At 42.2% G+C, this 21988-nt stretch overlaps 1 protein-coding gene across 8 annotated transcripts in view; it reads right to left on the reverse strand.

Moving 5' to 3' along the window:
* Positions 1 to 21988, reverse strand: part of ANKRD6 (ankyrin repeat domain 6) — a 92832-nt gene that overhangs the window by 12843 nt on the left and 58001 nt on the right. For 5 of the 8 annotated variants that reach the window (XM_027896272.1, XM_027896273.1, XM_027896275.1 and 2 more), the window contains 4 exons: positions 19861 to 20117; positions 10412 to 10510; positions 2734 to 2832; positions 2108 to 2206 (listed from right to left, as the gene is read on the reverse strand). In XM_027896272.1, the coding sequence (XP_027752073.1) occupies positions 2108 to 2206; positions 2734 to 2832; positions 10412 to 10510; positions 19861 to 19980 (417 nt within the window). In that variant the 5' untranslated portion in view covers positions 19981 to 20117. The other 3 variants (XM_027896277.1, XM_027896271.1, XM_027896270.1) reach the window with 1 other exon arrangement.

Consider the following 21988-nt stretch of genomic DNA (forward strand, 5'->3'; position numbering starts at 1 on the left):
GCTGGGAGAAGTCACGGTGCTGGTGCTGAGGGTCAGGGATCACAGAGCGGCTCATCTGGCTCGTCTCCCGTGGAGCAACAAATCTCTCACCAGCTTCTGGAGAGGGAGAGGAGGTCCTCATTGTGCCAGTCTGGGAATCTCCACTGAAATGTACAGACTGATGGAGGATCTAAAAACAAGGCTATAACTGATCTCATTGGATGATCTATCACAGTAGAAGAGTTTTTATTAAACCACCTTGACTGAAAACAAACTGCACGTCCAGGGTCATTGCTGCACAGCTACCCAGGTGATATTAACCATGAGTTATGGAAAATACAGAGTCAAATCTCTTCTGTCTTCTGATGCTTCACAGGATTTGGCAAATATAGCAGCCTGTATCTGTCCCATCCAGCCAAAATCACACGATTCCCAGGTGTAAGTCAACAGCTCATGGGATGCTCCGGCACATAGCATCAGCCCTGGCTGCCAGAAAAGCTGTCAGAATGATTATGCCTTGTCATCGGTAACACAAAGAGCTGAGAGATCAGAGAAACCATTTGGGGATTAAGTAGACTTAAGCTCTTCATTTTTCTTGAAATCAAAAGGGGTAAAAGCACGTGGAAGCATGCATAATTCCCCCATTTTTCAGCAGCTCCTGAGAACAGATCTTATCCATTAGAAACCACCCAAAGAGCAAAATGCTAAGGGGAGAGGACTGTGAGGGTAAGACATCAAAGGCCAGCACAGGAGCTGTTCACACAATATTAAAGTTTGCCAGTCATATTTCAGCCACCAACCCTGCTGAGCTATTCTGTGCACATACTTTCCCAGAGAGGTTGTCTCCAGCTGATATAGGCTGGCTTGTAAGCTAAATCTTCTAATTCCCTGAGGCATCCAAGCATGCAGGATAACCAGACTTGCATCTTAAGCCCACACCTTTGTACAGAAGTGTATGCACATATACAGACAAGTATATCCGGGGGTAGGAGCATAATGGTTCATAAGATTTTATAGTCTTGACTTCATAGTCAAGCATGGAAAGTTTTCTGAAGTACCTTTGATAAAAATCTAGGTGGATATTACAGCAAAAATAACTACAGAAAATAAAAACTAGTAGCTGAAATAATATAAAAGAAGGAATACACATAAAACAATATCAAAGATCATGTAATTACAGACCAAAGTCACCACAATTGTACAAACACGTGGTTATACACTGCAGATACGTGCAATACAGAAACACTATGCCCAGGCAACGTGCCTTTTTACTCTAAATCTTAGTCAGCTGTCTTGGCTCTTCCCCAGTTCCTTTCAGTTGTTGCTTTAGTGACACATTTACCAAAAAATGCTCAGAGATCCCATAAAGCCATCCCAAAGTCCTCTTACCTCTAATGAAGGGCACAGTGCCAGCTATGGGATCTGACTGACCCATCAGCTCAGGGATCCAAACCAGGACTCCACTCATACCAGAGACTGCTACCACTATTTCCTAGACTATTGCATTAGCTTTTGAATTAGTGAATTGAAGTGTCCCACAGTTACAACAACTAGAGTGGAACTAAAACCCATGCTTTGTTATTCCTTCCTCTAAATGGCTCACAAGGTATTATAAATAACTAAGGGAACATAATCCAGGTTCATTACAAGATTCTGGGAAGAGACTACGCTAATATATTAGGAAGAACTTAGTAACAAAAGATACACTTCCCCTCCCTTCCCCATGGCTTACATTCCTTTGGCTATTTAATTTCAGGAAACCCCCCACCATTTTCCTATTAGTACAATTAATTTCCATTTTAAATCATACCAATCACAATGAATCACCTTGGTATAAATGAGAGCACCATGGAGACTTCCACAGGAATGGCAGTGTTCCTCAGCTGTAATTAATGTATCATTCAATGCGCTATTGAGTTTATCCTGTATCAGCTGTCAAAATATGAATTTCCTAATGCCTGTGGATGAACCATCCAGGCGTGATAAATGCAACAAAAAGAAAAACCAAAAAAATCCCAGTAGGAGCTGGTCCCCCCACCTGCTGAGAAATGCCATGGCCAGGAATGTCCAGTTCTGAGAATCAGCCACCTTATACCAGAACTGAAAGCTCCTCCCGCATGGGTCTCACCTTGTTCTTGGCAAGAACGTTGGCTCCTGCTTTAACAAGCACTTTGGCAGACTGACTGAATCCATGCCAACAAGCTTCGTGAAGAGCAGTGTTCCCATCCTGATGAGCACACACACAAGAGGAGAAGGTTATGTGCTGCATAACCTGCTCTCTTAAAAAATATTTTCCTTTCCTTTTAGCTTATTTTTAGAAGAGGGCAAAGATAGTGTTATTTCTTTTGTCTGGAACTTGAAATTAGTTATATTTGTTCCCAAACTAAACTTAAAGCTTGGGATTCTTAAAGCCTGGGATTCTCAAGTTGCTGAGATAATCATGGAAAAATTCAGTGCTTTGAGTAGGGCCTAGTATGGTTGTACATTACTTTAATTCTTCCCTTAATGAGCTGATAACAGACTCTTAAACCAAAAACTATCAACCTAATATGCTTTTGCATAACTAAATCAGCAACTTATATTAAAGAAATGGTATAGTTGTGGTTTGTTTTTTTTTTTTAATGTAACTGTTGCAATTACTGTTGAAGCATCAGATATTTGCTCAGGAGTATAAACTATAACTTTCTCTCTGAGACCTTAATGTTACTGATTGGCAAGGCTGCCATCCCACAGGGTTTTGTTTCTGCCTGTTACCTTGTCTTGTCTGTCCAAAGCACACCCCTCCTGAATCAGAGTTGCTATGATATCGGTGTTCCCTACCACAGCAGCTCGGTGCAATGCCGTCTGATCACCCTGCGAAAAGAAACAAATTTGTAACTGGTACCATTCCCACCTCATTTTGACTCACTGCAAATGCAGGCAACACACACAGGGGCTGCATCTTCAGCGCACATACTGTTTAAATCCAAGCTGCCTTTGAAAACAGTCCCTGTAAACAACTACTATTAAAGTTTACAAGATCAATGAAGCAACTGAAAGTATCAAACCAACTGTTCACAGAATTTTGCAAGTCATCACAACCCCACACACAGCGCTGAAGCATTCTAAAACTGGTGGTATTAGAAGGCAGTGAATCAAACACGTTCGGCACGACGTGTCTAATAATCAACAGTATCTGCAGTGAACTGAAGGGAACTACAGGCTGTCGCAGTTCATCATAATGATCCTCCTGTACTTACACTAACTGGATGAGGCTCTCCTGTTTTGACTCTGATTGCTCCATCAGCCCTGCTTAGGGTAAGGAGCACAAGATGAGATCAGTCTCTTCTGCACCTCTGATGAATTTACCAATTAGTGCTAAGAGTGGAGGCAACTTTATGATGAGGACCACAGCTGCAAGACTCAATTCACTCAAGGAGTTGAGCAATCCCGAGGCCCAAACAACTTTCATTTCTCACTGACCTGCCACGTAGCAGCAATAAGCAAGTTTCTTACATCAGTTTATTTCCTTTATGGCCAAGTTTCCAAAAGAAATTATGCCGATGTGGTCACCTTGTCTGACTGCCCATCTAGCTCCCCTCCAACAACTGCTAAACTCGTTTGCTGACCTAGAGAGCCCAAGATTGATTTTCTACAAGCCTTCCAGAAACTGAAGACCAGGGAGACGCAAACCACTGGCCCTGCCCAGTGGGGGTTACCTGTATATTTTTATGTGCATGTTGGTGAGACCCTGATAAACGAAGGGAAAGAGAAGGATTTATGCAGCAGCACGTAGGGATGTAAGACACCGATCGATGGGAAAATGAGCTGCAGTAGCTCCACTGCTGCCACAACAACTGGTTTTGGCTTTTCTTTGAAATCACTTTGAACCTACAATGCTGAAGCACAGCCTGAGTTCACGAGCAAAGACAGGCTTCAAAGCTGCACACAGCCTTTTTCAGGATGAATAAACAGAGTGGGAATCCAATCCGCTTCTACCCATCTAGATAATGGTCACCACAAACACAGGCAAGGCAGAGATATGCCATCTATCCTGGGCAAAAAAGGCTCGCAGGAAGTTAGTCCTAAATAGAACAAAATTTCTCTGCTACAAATATTTATCAGATGATGGCATATTATCTTAAATACTAAAACTAGAGGAATTTCTGTGTTTCCTGTTCTACAGTCTACAACTCTTCAGAAAACTGGCTAATTTGAATAATTTGTTCTCAAAGGTAATTAGCAGCTGACTTTAAAATTGCTCTTCATGGGGTTCTTTTGTGCTGACACCAAACTAGTCATTAATCTATACAGAAAAAATGAGCATTACCAACTACAACCTTTCAATAACCCCTAAATCGTTAAATTGGCTTATAGTCATGAAGTTGATTCAAAAAAAATGTGTTGAAGGTCCTTTTTTTTAAAAATTGCTATCTACGTTTTTTCTCTAGAGGCTACATACTTTTCTTCTTGTGACTGCTAATGTATTTTAAGATATTTTGAACAAAGACAGTAATGGTTCCAAGAAGTGGGACTTTCAGAAAAGCACAAAGTGTTGGAAAATTGACAGCGCTGCAAGTGCTCTGAGCTTTTGTATTTTTTTCCAAATTCAAAGACAATCAAAATGTTATGGAAAACATCCAAATTATATCATCTCACAAGTGCAAGTGTCAAATAGTTACCAGTAACTTAGACTAAGTGGAAATTTGCTCACCAAGATGAGAAAGAACTTAATACCCTTTTTTGAAAATGCATGGCACTGATGACTGGCCAGTAGCTACTGCTACTGCAGCAATGGGTAATGTGGACAGTGCAAAAGTAATTTTATCTGACTGTCACAAAGTGGAAAGTAATCCACCAGCCTATCCCTGCCAACTGGTATTGCTGCACCAGCAAAACTACAGAAGATACTATAAAACAGACTAAAACAAGATGGCAACTGCCATGGCAGTGAATGGAGTTTGAACAATGAATGGTTGGTTTCTACTTCTTCACAGTCTAGGAAATTACTGTGGAGAAGACTAAATTGGGGCAGGAATTGATTGTACTGGATTTGGTTTGTAATTAAGGATCTTCTTACTGGGTCAGTTTAAAACAAGGCTGTTTCTGTCATTAGCCCAACCCCATCACAACAATTGCAGTGAGGTCAAAAGCCATTCAGCTTTTTAGAGTGTGTTGATATTACAGCTACTTTTAATGCCATCTCATTTAATTTCAAAACAAAGATATTTGTTTATTTGGAAAGCGGGAAGCACACCTCACTGCTGCAAGAGCAGGTCTTCCTTGGGGAGCCCAACCCACGTGCTGGAGCAGGACTGAGACAGCTTCAGCCATGCCCGACCTTCATCCCATACTCTATTCTGGTCCCTGAAGTGGAAGCCCCAGTAGGTGAAAGGATACAACTCCCGCAAATGGCAGATGCAGGTGCCTCCTGTCCAAGGTGTGGGCTTTGGTGTCAACATCTTCCCTACACAGCACGGGGACAGTCAGGCATCTAAGAGTAAGGTCCAACCCACACCCTGACTGGGCAAAATAAACACCTCATCCCTGTAGCAGGGACTGTCAAAGGATATCTCAAACCCTGTTTCACCGACTGAGGCACCTCCCAGTGGAGAGATGGCATATATCAGTGTCCTGGTGTGGGTCTATCCATACCATCCCCTGGCCACTCAGCCAGAGGGACAGAGCAGGACCTGGTCAACTGTTCCCTCAGACCTCAGCACAAACATTAACCTTTAACTGCTTAAGGTGCTGTGAAAGCTGAATCACCAGATTGCAATGCCCTCTGTGTGAGAGTCACTGAGCGCCCCAGCCACGGATGGCATAGCTCACCTATAAATAACACTACCTGTACTGCTGCACTCTAACCTGTCGTGCCTTCCCATCAGCAGCAGAGCAAATCCCTACCTTGCCTTTTATGGAGTCAGAGAAAACAGATACATTTTTTTTTCACAGCATGAATTTTCAGACAGTGTAATCACTGACTTGTGTATCTTTTATTAATTGCTAAAATAACTGTCCGTGAAAGCACTCATCGGATTTCTGCTTTTAGCAAGGCATTAGGGGGCTCTTCCAGAGGCTCAGAGAGCAATTACAGCGGTAAATGTGTATTAACTGTCCAGACTATTATGCTGGGCACAATTTATGATCCTATTTGCAAGAGATTTATGCCTTAGGAACAGACTGCAGATCAGTAGCAATGAAGAGGGATAACTCCAGTGCTGTGTCACACAAACATGACCTTGACAGAAAACAGTCTGCCTAAATGCAGATGTGGGCCCAAAGCCAAAAAGGCTTAAGTGAGGCTTGATAGAAGTAAGGCACTAAGATCTACACTGGTGAATCTTAAACCCCCTTACTCTGCCTAGCCCTAAAGGCAACTCAAACCCATTCCACTCCAATGCCCTGGACATCTCAGTGTGCAACACTGCCACAGGGCACTGCAGTCACAGTGGCACCACACAACCTTGCCCTGCTGCAGCTTCTCATGCAGACATCTCTCCTCCTCTCTCTCACCCTACAAGTGCTCTCCTCACGTGCTTGCTGGAGGAAGCTCCATGCATGTTGCAGGTATGCCCAGCACCCTTTGAAATGAGGCCAGTGAAGAAAGTGGCCACTGGCTCTTCTGCAGCAGCCCAGAGGTTACTTGCACAGTTTGTCATGACAGCACTGCAGTGTTGAAAGTGCTCCACTTTTAAGAAAAATCTTGATATTCACTGGGATAGAAGGAGGAAAATGCTGGGAGACTGGGATAGAAATCTGCATCCCCTGACGCAGAGGATGCAGGACTGCACATCTGAGAGCTCTACCTGTAACGGGGCTGTTACACAGCAGCAGGTAAATTTCCAAAGGGTGAAACCATGTTCTTTACAGAGAGCTTAAACACCTGCTGTCAGGAGAGGGTTACAGGTTGGGAGTTCGGAAGAAATGCGGATACTTAAAGCTTGACCTCTCCATGGACTTCGGCATTACCCTTCCTTTAGCACTTGTGTGCTGGCTAGGCTGGTGGCATTTGCGCAGTGTCCTGGTGTTTGCAACTACCTCCTTGACTAACTTAAAACAGTGGATGCAACCACTGGGAACTGGACAGGCATCTATTTTACATGTGAAGTTCACCCCAAGGGAATTGAAACAATTCAAGCGACTTACAAAACAGTTTCAGGTAGACTTCTGAACAGCTCTTCTGTGTTACTGAAGTATCTATTGTAGACTCTACTGCCCAAAATGAGTGAGATTTGATTTACACTAGTTTGTAATACATGTTATTTTTCCTTTCTCTGATGTAAAAAAACAACCTATAACCACCATAATTTGTTCTCCTGCACACTCCTATTCTCCAGAACAGCCATCAGTTGTACAATTTCCCTTAAAGCCCTTCTCCAGTGCCACACTGTACCTTCTTGCTGTCCTTCCATGTTCGCAGAAATCAACTGACTGCCTTCCTACTGGAGATTTGCACCAAACTCACAGAATGGTTTGGATTGGAAGGGACCTTAAAGATCATCTAGGGAAGTTTCAGGGCCTCTGGCCTTTGTTTTAAATCACACTGTTTTCCCAGCTGGATTTTCAGAGAGTGCATAGAGGGCAGGAAAGCTGATGCAGGGCCCCCAGCCCCAAGCCGGCCATGCAGCCATGCAGCGCCGCAGAGCTCGGCTGCGCCAGATCGCCCGGCCGAGGTTTCGCAGCATGCACCGTGCGAGGTGTCAGGCTCAAGGCAGGGGGGATGCACAAGAGTTCTAACCTCCTTCTCTCTCTCTGATCTTCTAGGTTCCTTCCTAGCCTTTCTCTTCTGGTTTCTCTTATTTTTTTCATCCTTGATTTCCTTCACCGGAACAACTTTCTCCTTGACTATTTCTGAGGTGTGTGCTGTATGGATACTCATGGACCACTCAGAGATGACATTGGGATCCCAGTAAGAGTTTTCAGTATTGGCAGGGAGAAGGAAGGAGTTAGCTCCCGGGGTGGCGTATTCTACAGAGCTGGACTCCACCGGCTGAAATTCGTAATAATCCCACTCCAGGCCACTGGAGGTCATTCTTCAACTAATTCATACGGCTCTTAACCATGTTTAAAGAATGTATCTGTAGAACATGAAGGGAGCGTTTTAGTCTCTCCACAACATTTAGAAACTTTTAAGTTTCTGCTTATCAGGTGGCAAATTAAAAGTTGGACTTGAATTTGTTCAAAACTCCAAAATAAAGTCTTTATGTTTCTCGTTATTTAGAAAAATAAAATGTAGATCATCTTTTTGGATTTTTGTGTGTTGCCACAATGACAAGGACCAAAATCAACAAAGTAATTTACTTTTCAAATAAATATTATACTCTCCACTCTCACAAGCATTTTCATATCTCAACCTAAATCTGTATTCCTGAAAAACAGCAATGAAATGGACAGATGTTAATCAACACTTGAAACTAAGATGCCTTCACTGCCACATAAGCACACAGTAGAAGTGGCAGAAGGGATAATCAATAGATGGCAACTAAAAGAGACTATGAACATATTCTGTGGAGCATAAACTGTAAAAAGTAATTACACAAGGAGAAACCATAAACAGAGAACTTTCTTTGAAGACCTATGTGAAAGGAAAGCAGAAATATTTTAGTTAATACCTATCACAAGCAAAAATCTTCATTTGAAGTTTTAGACTTCCTTCTCCTACAATACGTATCCAAACATATCCTCTGAGACTCAGCAAGTCCCGAGGCTCTCCTCAATCCCAACCAAATTACTAGTACTAAATACAAAGCTAAAAATCAAAATACATCAAAAACAGAATCTATTAATCCAGCATGCATCTATTCTTTCATATTAATCACCACATTTAGAAGTAATATCCAACTGTAGTGAGCAAAGTCCCTGAGAAGTTTGCAAGACAAGTGAAATTGGTCTTCTACAAGCTGAATATTTCTACAGCTGCAAGACTCTTTACTGAACTGAAACAATGCTAAACATTGATTTACTGGTTTTCCATTACAGCTTTACAGGTTTACAGATAAACAGCCTAGATTTTATTCCTAGAGGATTAAAAATAATAAACCAGACTTACTCAAAAAACAGTTTCCACAGAAACCCAATTCGACCAAACCAGTGGAAGCTCTTGCTTTCTTAAAGCAGCAACTTGCTTTTCTCAGGAAAACTGACTGTACTTGTTAAGTACCTGCAATTTTGTCTTAAATACCTGATGAATCATTTTTGCTGGGAGACGTCAAAAAAACATACCCAAGATACATCTGAATAAACTGATATTTCCACTGCACTTGCAAATATGTTCCATTTCACAGATGGGCATAGCGAAAGAATAAAGAGTGCAGGAAGCAAATGTTCCTCCTAGAAAAACAAGTTTCCCTGTGAAAGGCTGGCCACATCAGTACCACAGTCTTAAGTTCGTCAGACAAGCTGCTCATGTGTCACAGGGAATCAGCTACTCATGCAGAGAAGGAAACCAGCTTTCTAATTTCTATAGATATTTAACTCTCTAGATGCAAACAAATGCCTATGGGGATTTTCAAAAGGCACCTAGAAATTTCCAGTGTCCTTCTAAAAGTCATACAGATGCCTCTAATAACCACCTTTGGACCTTTAGGTGCTTTGAAGACTCTTCACCTTTACAGGGGGGAAAAAAAGCAACCCTAACCTCAAAGTTGCTCTAGTGTGCCATCAGAAGTTAGCAATTAATCTGTAGAAATCATGGTTATTTGACTGCCATTTCACAGTTCAGTCTATACCATTTTTCATCAGAGTGAGGTAACTAAATCCATGTCACCAGTCACTCCAATGTGCCTCAAAGCTTGTTCCAAGATTAGAACTAGTCTTACAGAAACCTGAGAAATTTCAGTAACTTAAATGTTTTACTGAATGAAAACAAATTTGCTGAAAGCTGGTTTCACTGTGCTGGTGCTTCACCACACAACAGTTTCACAGATGCAACCACCCCCACATCACGTGTGGCTGCCAACAGGACGCTCTCCCTGCGGCGCTGCACAGTGCTCTGGGCAGCTGCTCAGTACCTCAGATGCTGAGGGATGTGCCTACACAAAAAGCATCTCCCACTTCAGGCCAACATCACGACCGACTGTGCTCCCTACCTGACATCCTTTAGTGCAGAGCACAATGAGCTCACAGAGCTCAATGAGCTCCTACTGCATTTCTACAAAAAGCAGCAGATGATGACTCTCACTGCTGCTCACACCTACCTGGCACAACCAGAGCTCTTATAAAGCTCTGCAGCCTGAGCAAGAGGACCAAGCTATTCATTGAAAACCACCACATTTTACATTGTCTCCCATGCAGTTTTGCATCTCCAAATTGGAGGTTACATCTTTGAATTAGAAAAGAGAGAGACAGATTTTGCTTTCGTTTAATCTCACTTCAAAGAAGCAAAGGTCCACTGTTACTTGCAAATCATCTCTTCCCCTCCACTGCAAGCAAGGAAGTTTTATCTACTTACATCATCCTGAATATCCAGGTCACAACCTGCCTTCAACAAAATCTGGACAACGTGGAGATGACCCTTGTGGGCAGCAAGATGCAGGGGGCTCCGGCCATGCTATGAATGAGAAGAAAATATTAATACATTAGGGTGAATTTTTATGCATGGCAGTTAAATATAATTTTATCTGCTTTTCATCATTCTTCTGTTTGTACCTCACCCTCTGAAACCTGCAACAGCAGCAACTGACATATATTAGTGTGTCAAAGGCTTTACCTTAGTTTTGTGTATGCTGAAAATTCCTCCTCACCCTTCTGCAACATTTCAGTTTATCCTGATGACACTCTACAAAAGGGATATCATATTCACAGAAGGGTACTTCCTTAGAAATTCAAATCCAGCTCTGTGTCCGTGCCTAAGCAGAATTCATGACCCTTTTCCTTCTGTCCCTCTGGAGCACAGAACTGTCAACCACTTTCAACTTCCCTCTGTACAGCAAAGTTGCAGTGGCAGGTTAATTCATATATTGTAGCGGGCACCTTCTCTGTGACAGAGACAAGAATTACTGAATTGTTGTGCATGACAGATGCTCTCACGAAAAGGAATGGAAGACTTGTAGTCACTCCAGTGACTTCATGTGTGTGACAACCAACCTCATTTGCTAAAGATTTGTCAGGGGTTTTTTTACAATACTTATTTTTAAACATTATCTTTCTTTCTCACTCCTTCTCGCTCAAATCTCAAGGCATCAACATGAAAATTAAGTGAAACACATCAAGGTCTGTTCACCAGCAACACACTAAAACTGTTCGCTACAGATTTAATCGCAAATAAGCAAACAGGATTCCAGCCATTGCTAAATTCACAAAGTATCTTCACAAAGAATGCTGCTTTCTCTATTAAGCATTTTATGAGATAAAGAAGAGTCATATTACTCTTAAATTCTATTATATATCTATTATTTCATTACTGGTGCTGTTGTCTATTTTTCCATCCAATTATTTACCCTGCAAAGGAAGATAAACAGCCCTAAGATATCACCTACAGAAGGAGCAAACACTTCAAAAGCTATCTGACAACTAGTGGACTGAAGTAAGTAGAAGGCAGTTCTCTGAGGTTTTAAGCAACTTCTTCAGTGAGAAAACTACTTCAAGTAAATAATAAAGCAAGCTCAAGACAGGATTGTTTTCATACAGTGAATCCTATACCCACATAGCTGGTAAAACCTTGGTAACTCAGCCTCCTCAGAGCAAAAAGAAAAAACAGTGTTGGGATCCACAGAACGGCTGGGGACAAAATGTCTGTGTGATTACTGATCAGTTGCGTTGCACTTCAAAAACATTGCGTGTTGATTAATTGTCCTACATTATTGATTTGAAGGGCCAGGTCTAAGGGAAAAGTCCTCATCCACTCTGACACATGGGCTTCTCAAAACCCCAAACGCTGTCTCCTGTTAGTAGCAGCAGTTCATTCCTGTGTGGGAAACTTCCATTCCTGTTTTGCTGGAGGTGTGGGAAGAGCTCACTTTCAGCTGTCACCGCTGTCCGTGGGCACCATCCACCCTGCTGCCTGGGTGCCTCTTGCTCGATCTGGTCACAGGTCCCTAAATGCCTGGCCCTACGTGGAAAGGCGCTGAGCTGCACCAACCACGTTTCCATCAGCTTGGAGGAGAGCCAGGGCTATGTCACTGTTCCAGGTAACTCAATAGCAGAAGGCATAAAAGTTCCCAGGCAACACGGGGGGGGCGGGGGGGGGAAGAAAGAAAACAAAAAGAAGCCAAATTGACAAACAATTCCCAGCTATGAACAACATGTTTGGATTATGAATATGTGCGCCAGCACATTCAGATTTACAGGTTCTGACTTTTCTACATTACTTAATGGCAATATGTAAATCACCTAATACAGGCATCTATCTCACTTCCCAGCAGGTTATTAATGAATTATCATGAAAACAATTCATAGCAATCTGTGCATGGATCAGGAAAAATCCCAAACTAACCCAACTTGAAGCCAGCTCATGTACGTTAAAAGGAAAACAGTGTCAGCAACATGAGTATATCCCAACAGGGAAACTTTCTGATAAGATAACCAGCTCTAGCCACCAAAAAAATGCTGATATGCAGCCAAAGATACCGAGTTAAAAGTAAACTATGAAAAGTAAACTATGAAAACAGAATAGGAGTTTGTATGAATATCAGGGGCATGTTTTCCTCAACCATCACACCATCCTAGGCAACTGTGAGACAGACTGTGCCTGCTGGCAGGGCACAAGCGCAGGAAAAGGCTGCAAAACCACAGAAGATTCAGATCACATGCCCTTCACCTGCCCATTCAGTGCCTTAAGCCACATTAAAATAAAGCTGCCCCTGAGAATGGGCTCATCTGGAGGAGGCTGCCCTCACCTCAGGGAGCACTGCTGTCCTGTCCCTGTAACCTACACGACAGGATATGGGTGCTGGAGGAGAAGAGGGCACTTGCTGGAAGAGGCCGCTGCAGGGCCAGGGGGAGCTGCAAGAAAGGGTTGCCGGGATGCTCCTCTCACTCAGTGAATAGAGGTTCATGTTAACTGTGCATTTCCACTATCGTCATCCCCAAAGCATTCAAAACCATTATTCAGGTCCCTAAAACTCAGGTTGTTTTTTTTTTTTTTTTTTAAAAATTAAAAATTGGGTTGAAAGACTAAAGGATCACTTTTATTCCAGAGGGTTTGTGCATTTCAGATTCTCTATCCAGAAACAAAGGTTCAGAGGCATCTCAGCTACTGGAGACCCCTAGAGAGACCTTCAGCAACCAGAGCTTTTGCACAGCTGCAGTCCTCGAGTTCTTCCCACTTTAAAGGGACACTATAAACAAAAACTGTGACACTACCTAGGACAGGAGAGTGGGGAGGAAAATCAATTCCAGCACATTACACTAATTAGAGGCTCAGGCTTTTGGAAGAGCACCGATCATCTCAAGATTAATCATAACCCTGCAAAAACTGGCCATGCCAGATTTTCTTCCCAGTAACATTCAAAATGAGAGCAGAGATGGGTGGTTACAGATGGTACAGTGTTCCAGTGTGGGCAACACAAACACTAGAAAAACATTCCCACCCATTTTGCCACACAAACATGCACATAGGCAGGTATGTAAATATGCATGCACATGCTAATCCAGAACAAACCATGAGGAAGGGACAAGGAGTTTGGGTGCCCCTCACGCTGTGATGACAAACTTGGAGCACAGCAAGCTTTGGAGAGAAACACTGAATGAGTCCTTGCCACAGCAGCAACAGTCAGGGCTGCTCTTGCCTTCATGTCTGTAAGTCAAACTGACAGCCCACAAAGTTTTTCTCTCACAGCAGTGCACCCTCCCCAAAATATATAGGTGGAAGAAAGATGAAGGCAGACAGACAAATCTCCCTCTGTGTATCTCCTCCATAAAGACATTTTGCATTCAACATTGCAGCACCAAAGAGGGGGTGTATTGGGTCTGGCTGAACTGGAGTTCATTTCCCGTAGTAGCCCTCGCTGTGCATTGGTAGCTAGAAGGGTGTTGATAACACACCGGTGTTTTGGCCACTGCTGAGCACAGCATCAGCACTGTAACATTCCTTCCTCAACTGAGAGCAAGATCCTGGGATCTGCCTTATCCCAACCCATGAGTTGTTTTCTCTACCTTATGCTCTCCCCTGCCCAGCTGGGAAGGAGAGTGACAGAGCAGCTGGGTGGGCACCTGGCATCCAGCCAAGGTCAACCTGTCACCAGGGATTTATCTGAATACACACGAGGGTCTAAGAGGGAAAGGAATCATGTACAAAGAAGAGTGTCTCCTGGATGCTCATTGCAAGGAGACAACACTAAACCCAGGGACTGCTCAAAATGAAGACTACTGACTTAAAAGCTTGTGAGCATTGCCAAATATGAACTGTAATGATTTGGGGGTTATTAGAAATATAAATGAGAGACTGCTGCAACTTGGGATTAATGAACCAATAAAGCAGTCATTCACATGTAAAAAAAAAAAAGCAATTTGGACTTCTATTCAAATGTAAACAATTGCTTCATCAGGCAACAAATCATACAAATGGTCCCGCGTCACGGACTTATTGACAAAATAAATGGGACCTATTTGACTAAGGCTGCAACTTCCAACCACCATGACATGCTGCTATAGCTGTGGGGCGTATCAGGCTGCAGCCAAGCGCTGTAAACAGCCACATGAATTTCAGCAGTAAAATGCAAGGGTAGGATTTTGTTTGTATTTAATCTGTATTCTAACTTTCAGACATTGTCAGGCACCTGTCGATACATACCATTTAAAAGCAGAACTTTCAGAAGGGTATGTATGCCAGTGTATGCATTCCATAACCAAACCATACAGGGGTGCCTTAGCACCTCAAGCTGCGTGATCTTTCCCTGTGTTTATGTATGTCTAGATACTTTATAAAAGTACATTCAGTCCTCCATTTCACCCTGCACTTGTGATGCACAAGGACTGTTATTTATTCATCTATTCAGCACCCGTACAAAAAATGCCTATCCACATTTTACTGGAAAGCTTGAAAGCAAAATCCAAGTCTTGTCACATTGTTCACACTGATGATTTGTTAGACTGTTCTCCATGAATAACCTGCTTGCTCAAGTCAGCAGAAAGTTTCCCATTTACCTCAACAGGCATTCAGCAAGTCCCTAAATGTTTGCTAGTCCCTTTTCATTTATCTTTATTTATTGTTTAAAACAGACACAAATAGCTCTTCAAACTGAAGGAGTGCAAAAATGTGAAAGCACCAAAATACATTTCTTTTTTTTGTTTAACTTAAAACAGAAGAAAAAAAAAGAGATTGCTTAAAAGAACTCGACATGCTCTGAAGTTGAGACATGCCATACGGCATGTTCGTAACATGACTAATTCAAAAGTTCAATCAAACACACAGAATCACTGAATCAAAACAGAAGCACTACTTCTTGTATTTCCTTGGGCCTTTTTTTTCTGAGTTATCATCCCTTCTCTGCAGAATTCAATTTTATACCTATAATCTTAATGCTGTATTCTGCAGATAAGCTATATTCTGCTTCTCTTTAAAAATACTCATAAAACCCATGGCGCTACACAAATTACACTGAAAGTGCCTGTGCTACCTTTATGATTTCTTCTGTCAATCTTTTCTGTGTTTACCAGAGAAACAGTGCACTCCTCTGGGTGTGCTTGCTAACACACATCTTTTTCAGGCCCTATTAACCCTTGCTATTGAATGCTACACCCTGTGCAGCAACACAACAGTGAAACCCAACACCCAGTGACACTTTGTTTTGGTGAGCTGGAGCACAGAGGTTCATACCTGGAAATTTCAGCTCCAGAAGTGCCTTATTTCAGCCAGGCATCCTTGGGATGCACCAGAAGCAGATGCCTGACGTGACTGATGCCACTGCTTTCCATCCTCCAGGCAGCATTCTGGAAACAAGCTTGAGAGAAAACCTGACCTGATTTGAGATGTCACTACCACGGCTCCTCCTGTGCCATTTCTAGCAGCACAGATCCAAATCTACCTCAGCTCACAAAATGAAAAGCAAAATAACCCAGTAAAAGGACAGCAACATCCTGGGAGGACAGCAAGACAGATCAGCTCAGCAGAAGTCCCAGCGCTTTTGTGTCAAAGATGCAGCTGTCAATAATGTCGCTGAAAGAGGGCTCTACTGCAAAAAGACTGAAAGAAGGGACCAGCTTTCTTGCTTGGAAGAAAAGACTTAATTACAGCAGGTGCAGTTCCTACGTTTCCAGTTTTTGCAGCTTATTCACCAAAGTACTTGCTAATGGAACCTGCTTGTTGGATTAGTCCAATATGTGTGATTGGTTGTTCAGGGGATTTTTTTTTTTTTTTTTGCCCTTTTCATAAAGAAAACAGCTATACATTTGAACGCCTTTTCAGATGGAAAGGCATAAAAATGGAAATTATCTCTTTGTCATATTGGGCAGGGCGGCAACAGAGCACCCTGACTGAGCAGGTGCCCTTTGAGAAGAGCAGAGCCACGAAGAAGCCTCTGCTGAGCACCACACACCTTCTCTTGACCACAGCCCCACGTGGCCAGTGGCAGAGGTCCCAGCACCAGGACAAGCACTCAATGCATGTGCATTGCAGTGCCATCCGCTGTGGTGAGGGTCAGCAGCAGCAGGGTGACTTAGTGGCCATCAGCTCTTTATATATTCTAAAAGGCCCCAGATCTGGAACAAACCCAAGTGTCCCTTGCTGGAGTCACAGGAGGTGCACATTTCCATACTGAACTTCACCTGAACAGATGCCTTGCTAGTAATGCTGGCAAAAAGAAACAAGTGCATCCCCAAAGAAACACTAAAGTGAGCACCTGAACGCACAGATTCTCCAGTTGTTTCTTTCATATTCTTCTTGTCTGAAATCATCTACTTGGAGGTGACAAAAATGAAATACTATTTTACAGCTGAATTGTTGTTTACTGAAGCAACAATTAACGATATCATATGACCTTCCATATACAACAAAAACAGAACTGGACAAGCCAGCTATCTGGCATTCACTAGTACTTGATTTGTTACAGAAAATGCCCTTCATTTTCCTTAAGCTATGCTCAATTAATCCAAAGAACTCTCTAGCATTTAGCTCGAGATCTTAGTCACTTCAAGCTGTGGCTCTCTACAGTGTTATTCACAAGAACTGGTCTGTGCTTATAGATGCATATCAAAAATACATTTAAAGCCTACAGTGATATGGGAACTTTTTCTCTCCCTCCAAAGAACTTTGTCTTCTCATGTCTTCCTCCAATAAAACTCACAGAATCCAGCAGGAATTTTAGTTGACAAGTACCAGATCCAGGGGTCTTTTTTAATGCAAATCTCTATAATTTAAAATTAATTTGACAGAACAAACTGAAAAATGAATAAAAGCACAAGACATACAGGTAAAAGAGAACTAAGGCATGCACATGAATAGATTTATTTCTATGCTCCATTGTGCAATGAGTTTTATCTTGGGGGAGGAGACAGCTCTAGATTTCAGTTCATCTGAAAGCTTGGTCTACATTAGTGTGCTACAACAAGCCTGCCATTTAAGTTCCATTCTAAAATTAACAACCCTATCCTGAAAGTAGTTCTTTTTTTGCACTTGTTCTGCTTATTGAAAGACTGCACAAGAACCTGTTGCTGTGATGGCTAAAAAAACCCTTTAAATTTCTAGTTTAAATAAACTTGAGGCTAATTTATACATCCTTGCTCTTGCAACAACCTTGTCCCTAACTTTGTACATCTTTTTCTCCTTCCAGTCTTCGTGTGCCATCAGATTAGCAAGCCAAGCTCTTCCCAAGGTATGTTTATACAGCCTTTCATAAGCAAATACGCACACGCTCTCTCTATACAGCTAGCTGGCTGGATGAGAGCCAGATGCAAACTGGACACTGTGTAGACCTGGATAGGACACTATAGAGCCTGAACTTATGGGCTTTGATGGGGGCAGCAGCTTGGTCTCACGCCTCTTGGGTCACATTGCACTCACCTCTACCTGGCTCACAGCATGGGAGGAATGAGTGTGTGTGTACCTCCAGAATACCCCTGCACGTAGCCTGGGCTGCTCCTCTGAGAGCATTTCCACTCCTCTGACACTCCTCCATTCTTTTCTCCCTGTACTCCATGGGGATAACCCACAACTTTTAGGAAAGAATAGCTACAATCCTGTAGTACCAGGTCAGCTACAGGAATGGCCTCAGAGTTCACAGCTGTCCAAAAGAAACACGAACTCTTTGCACCTGGGTGCAGTTCTGCTGCCAAATAAGCTTTGCTTTGATTTTCCATACAAGGGTTGAACAACAAAGCAAGCAAGCCACTCTATGTCATATAGGAAAGAAACACTTGTCAACTTTAGCAAATCTGCACTATATCAAATTAAGCTGATTTCGTGTTTCAAAGTCAGATCTACATACCTTGTTTATTACTATAATTAACAGAAGGCATTGACAGTGGTGCATCAACCTTAAAAATGAGAAAGCGTCAATTTTTCAATTTTGCATTTGAATTGTGGATTAAGGCAACTAGTTCCATAAAGCACTTAAATCAGTGGCATAATTATTCTGGAAACCAAGGGATATCACATTTTATGTTCAACCAGTGTGGAAGCTAAATTTGAAATTACATTCATGCACAAATTTATACGAAATATAGCATCCTTTCTAACATTTGTGTATTTTCAGGTAGGTCCCTCAGTAGTCTTCAAAGCTCATGATCTTAAAAAAGTCAAACAAAAAAAATACGCAACCACAAAACTCTGACCTACAAGTCAGGCATCTCTAAGTCAGTATTTCCTGGTCTATTACTGACTACCTTTAATAGCTGTATATCAGCTACAGAGCTGCTTGGACTACAGAGCCAAACAGGCATCTTTATGGGACTATTCATATTTATTAATCTGTGCTTTGTATCTAGCTTTGTATCTTTGCCACTTATTCTGGCAAACAAAACTCACAAACACAGGTTGCCCTTGGATCACTCCAGCTTTCAAAATAAATATTATCTATAATTCAAACACTGCAAAGGGACTGAAAACAACTGTCACTGACAGATAAGTAATCTGTCTTTTCCTCTTTTTATCAAGTGTACTCACATTTGCTTTCTATCTGTAAATATTAGCTCCCATACATATATAATGTTCAAAACCAATATGGAAAGGCAAATAAAAATAGACACAATGGAGAACAACATCTCATCAAAACAGCACACCCCAAATCCTATATTACAGCTCTAAAGATTTAACTTACCTAATTCTAAGGACTTTTGCTGATCAAACCTTCTCTGCAACAGCCAGATCTACTTCATTCTTTATATGCTAGTATTATTTACAACATGTTTAGAGTTAGGAATAGGTGAATATTATTTTGAGTTCTCTTAATACCTATGCAGAAATCCTTTGATGCTGGCCTTTCCTCGAAGGTATGGGGAACACACTTTGCAACCCCCAAGTTTGGAACTAAGGGGGTTCTAACACAAAACGAATCAATGAGGATGTTGGGTATAAGTGAGGCTGCTGTACCAAGAGACTTCAGCGACAAGAAGCGCTTTCTGTGTACCTTTACCCTACCACAGAGGTGGCTTTTCCCCATCCCCTCACCCAGAGAGCTGGGTGCTCTGAATCGCCTCCCCTTGACAGTGATGAATCGCTCCATTCATCAGGTCACACAGTGTTCAAAAGTCAATGCAGGCTTTGAAAAATGTCGCTCTCCGTCCATCGACACACCGTGTTTCTGGGGACTCAGCGTTCATCACAGCTGCGTCCGCTGGGAAGTGTATAAAGACATGCACTATATTGCAAATTTACGTGAGCTATGAAGTATAAACTTTAAGGAAATCTGAACACTAACCTCAGTCACATTCAGATTGTTAAAGCTACGAAGGCATTTTCACAGACAATGGTCTAGGAGTTATATTAGTTCCCAGGGCTTTCGCAAAGCGTTTTTCTCTCGTTACCTTGGTAACCGCTACCTTGGCACCCCTGTTGATAAGCTGCACCACATTCTCCACTTGGCCTTTGTAGGCGGCTACAAGCAGGCGTTCTGAAAGCACGGCGACCACATCCTGCTGGCTCATGAATTAGGAGAGAAAGGTTTTCAGGTTTCTTCAGTCCAAAAACAAAGGCTTGGGATCAGTTCAAGCAGCAGGCAAACAGGCGAGGAAGGACTCCAGCTCCCTGGGCAGTGACGTTATTGCTATGCCATCCTCTGGACCTACGGATCAGAAAACAACACTGCTGTCAGCAAGCTTTCAGAAACAGAAGTGCTGCAGCAACTCCTCCCTGAGTGTTTGTCTTTGCACTGGTTTGGGAGGGGGTCATAAAAACGCCTTGGAACCTCATGAAGACATTGCACTTCTGTTACAATGCAGAGGGGTGTAGACAATAGCCCATTTTGAATGTGCCCTCATTTCCCTTGGTTGGGACAGAAATTCTTAAACTTTCGGAGAGCTTAACTCTCTTTTGGCCTAAACTGCATTTGTGTGGCCCCCTTTCATCCTCTCCTTCCCTCCAAGGTTTCCCAGACTTTAATTAGCCAAGGATGGGTTAACTACTGTTGGCCAAGGGAACAAAATAGTTTATAGATACTGGTTGCTGATATAAATATACAAACCTCTGCCCTGGAAGGATAGAGTGCAGTCAGCAATTAAAGGCAGCTGACTGTTTCCTCACAAGTATAAAATGCTTCATAGCCTCCCCTGAACCATCCCAAGGACACCTCAGGGAGGGATTACAACCTGCAACTGGGAAACAGTCATCTTTGCTGTCAGTGAGAAACTATGTTCCCCGCACAGTGCTGACATCATGCCCCATTGACCACAGAAACAATTCAGATTTAGAACTCATCATGCAAACAGTATGTTCATCTGCCTGGGCTCCACTGACCCGTCCAATGAGCCACCAGAGCTGAAAAGAGATTTCTGACATAATTCTCAGAAAATGTATCTACAGATCACTTTGACACATAGGATCCAGAGCCTGCCCATCTGGGGAAGATACCAGCTTTATCTGTGCTTTTCCCACTTTGGTATTTAATTGTTTCAGTACAGGGAAAACACACACTATCCAGTGTGCATACAGATGATTTGTCTTTCTCTCTCTCTTGAAATATCACTGTACTGCTCCTTAACAGCTACTATTGCGATACACTCCGCATAGTCTAAGAGTAATAGGTACAGGACTAGATGATCTTAGAGATTGATAGTGGAATACAATGTCTTTCACCCTTATGCTACCCCTTTGAATCCATCCCAAAACAGCAATAACTAAAAGCTATTACTGCTTAATGCTTTTGCTCCCCCCTTAACTGATTTGTTTTTCTCAGTTTAGCTGACAGTACAAAGCCTTTCCCATCATAATCCCACCCACTGGAGTACTGACATTTTTGCTAACAGCTTCAGTAGGGAGATCCTCACCAGAACAGCAGAAAGATTTTATTTCCACCCTCACACCAGGAAGACACTCCCAGCAATAAGGGGAAAATGCATGGGTGGTTGTGGCACATGAACTCCCTGTCTCCTGAATACTGGGGATGAGACCCTTCAATGAACATCGTTCCAACGTTACAAGCTTGTATTCACCAGTACACCTCTGCAACAAGAAGATGCTGTAGTCCTGTTTAACTGATTGCTTAATAGCATATTGTGAAACTCTGTGTCACCAAAATGGTATCCAAAGTCCCTGGAACGTGACGGATCAGTGATCTACACTAAAAACTTGTGATCACAGAAATTAAAACCATATTGGTTAATTTGTAGTAGTGGATGATACTAGCAGAATTTAATTTGCAGTCCTATGGTAATTTATATTAAAAAATTTTAAAATGCTTTATGAGTTTTAATTCTTGTAACACTCTTTGAAGTGAATAATATGCTGAAGAATATTACATGCATGTAAGAAAAAGGCCCTTGAAAGTGCAGGAAAGCTACTGGTTTCTCTGAGGTTAACAGTAAGTTATGTAAAAGTCAGGAAATAACTCCAGATAAATGACTCTCGATTTCTAAGAATAAGTATTGGGAAATACTATTTCCAGGTAGAAGCAGTGAGTTAGTTTTTCCTCACCTTTCTTTTGCTTTCTAAGTGCAA

Source organism: Empidonax traillii, unplaced genomic scaffold (assembly GCF_003031625.1).
Source record: "Empidonax traillii isolate 1590-97213 ecotype Southwest subspecies unplaced genomic scaffold, ASM303162v1 scaffold491:size805508, whole genome shotgun sequence".
Taxonomy (NCBI): domain Eukaryota; kingdom Metazoa; phylum Chordata; class Aves; order Passeriformes; family Tyrannidae; genus Empidonax; species Empidonax traillii.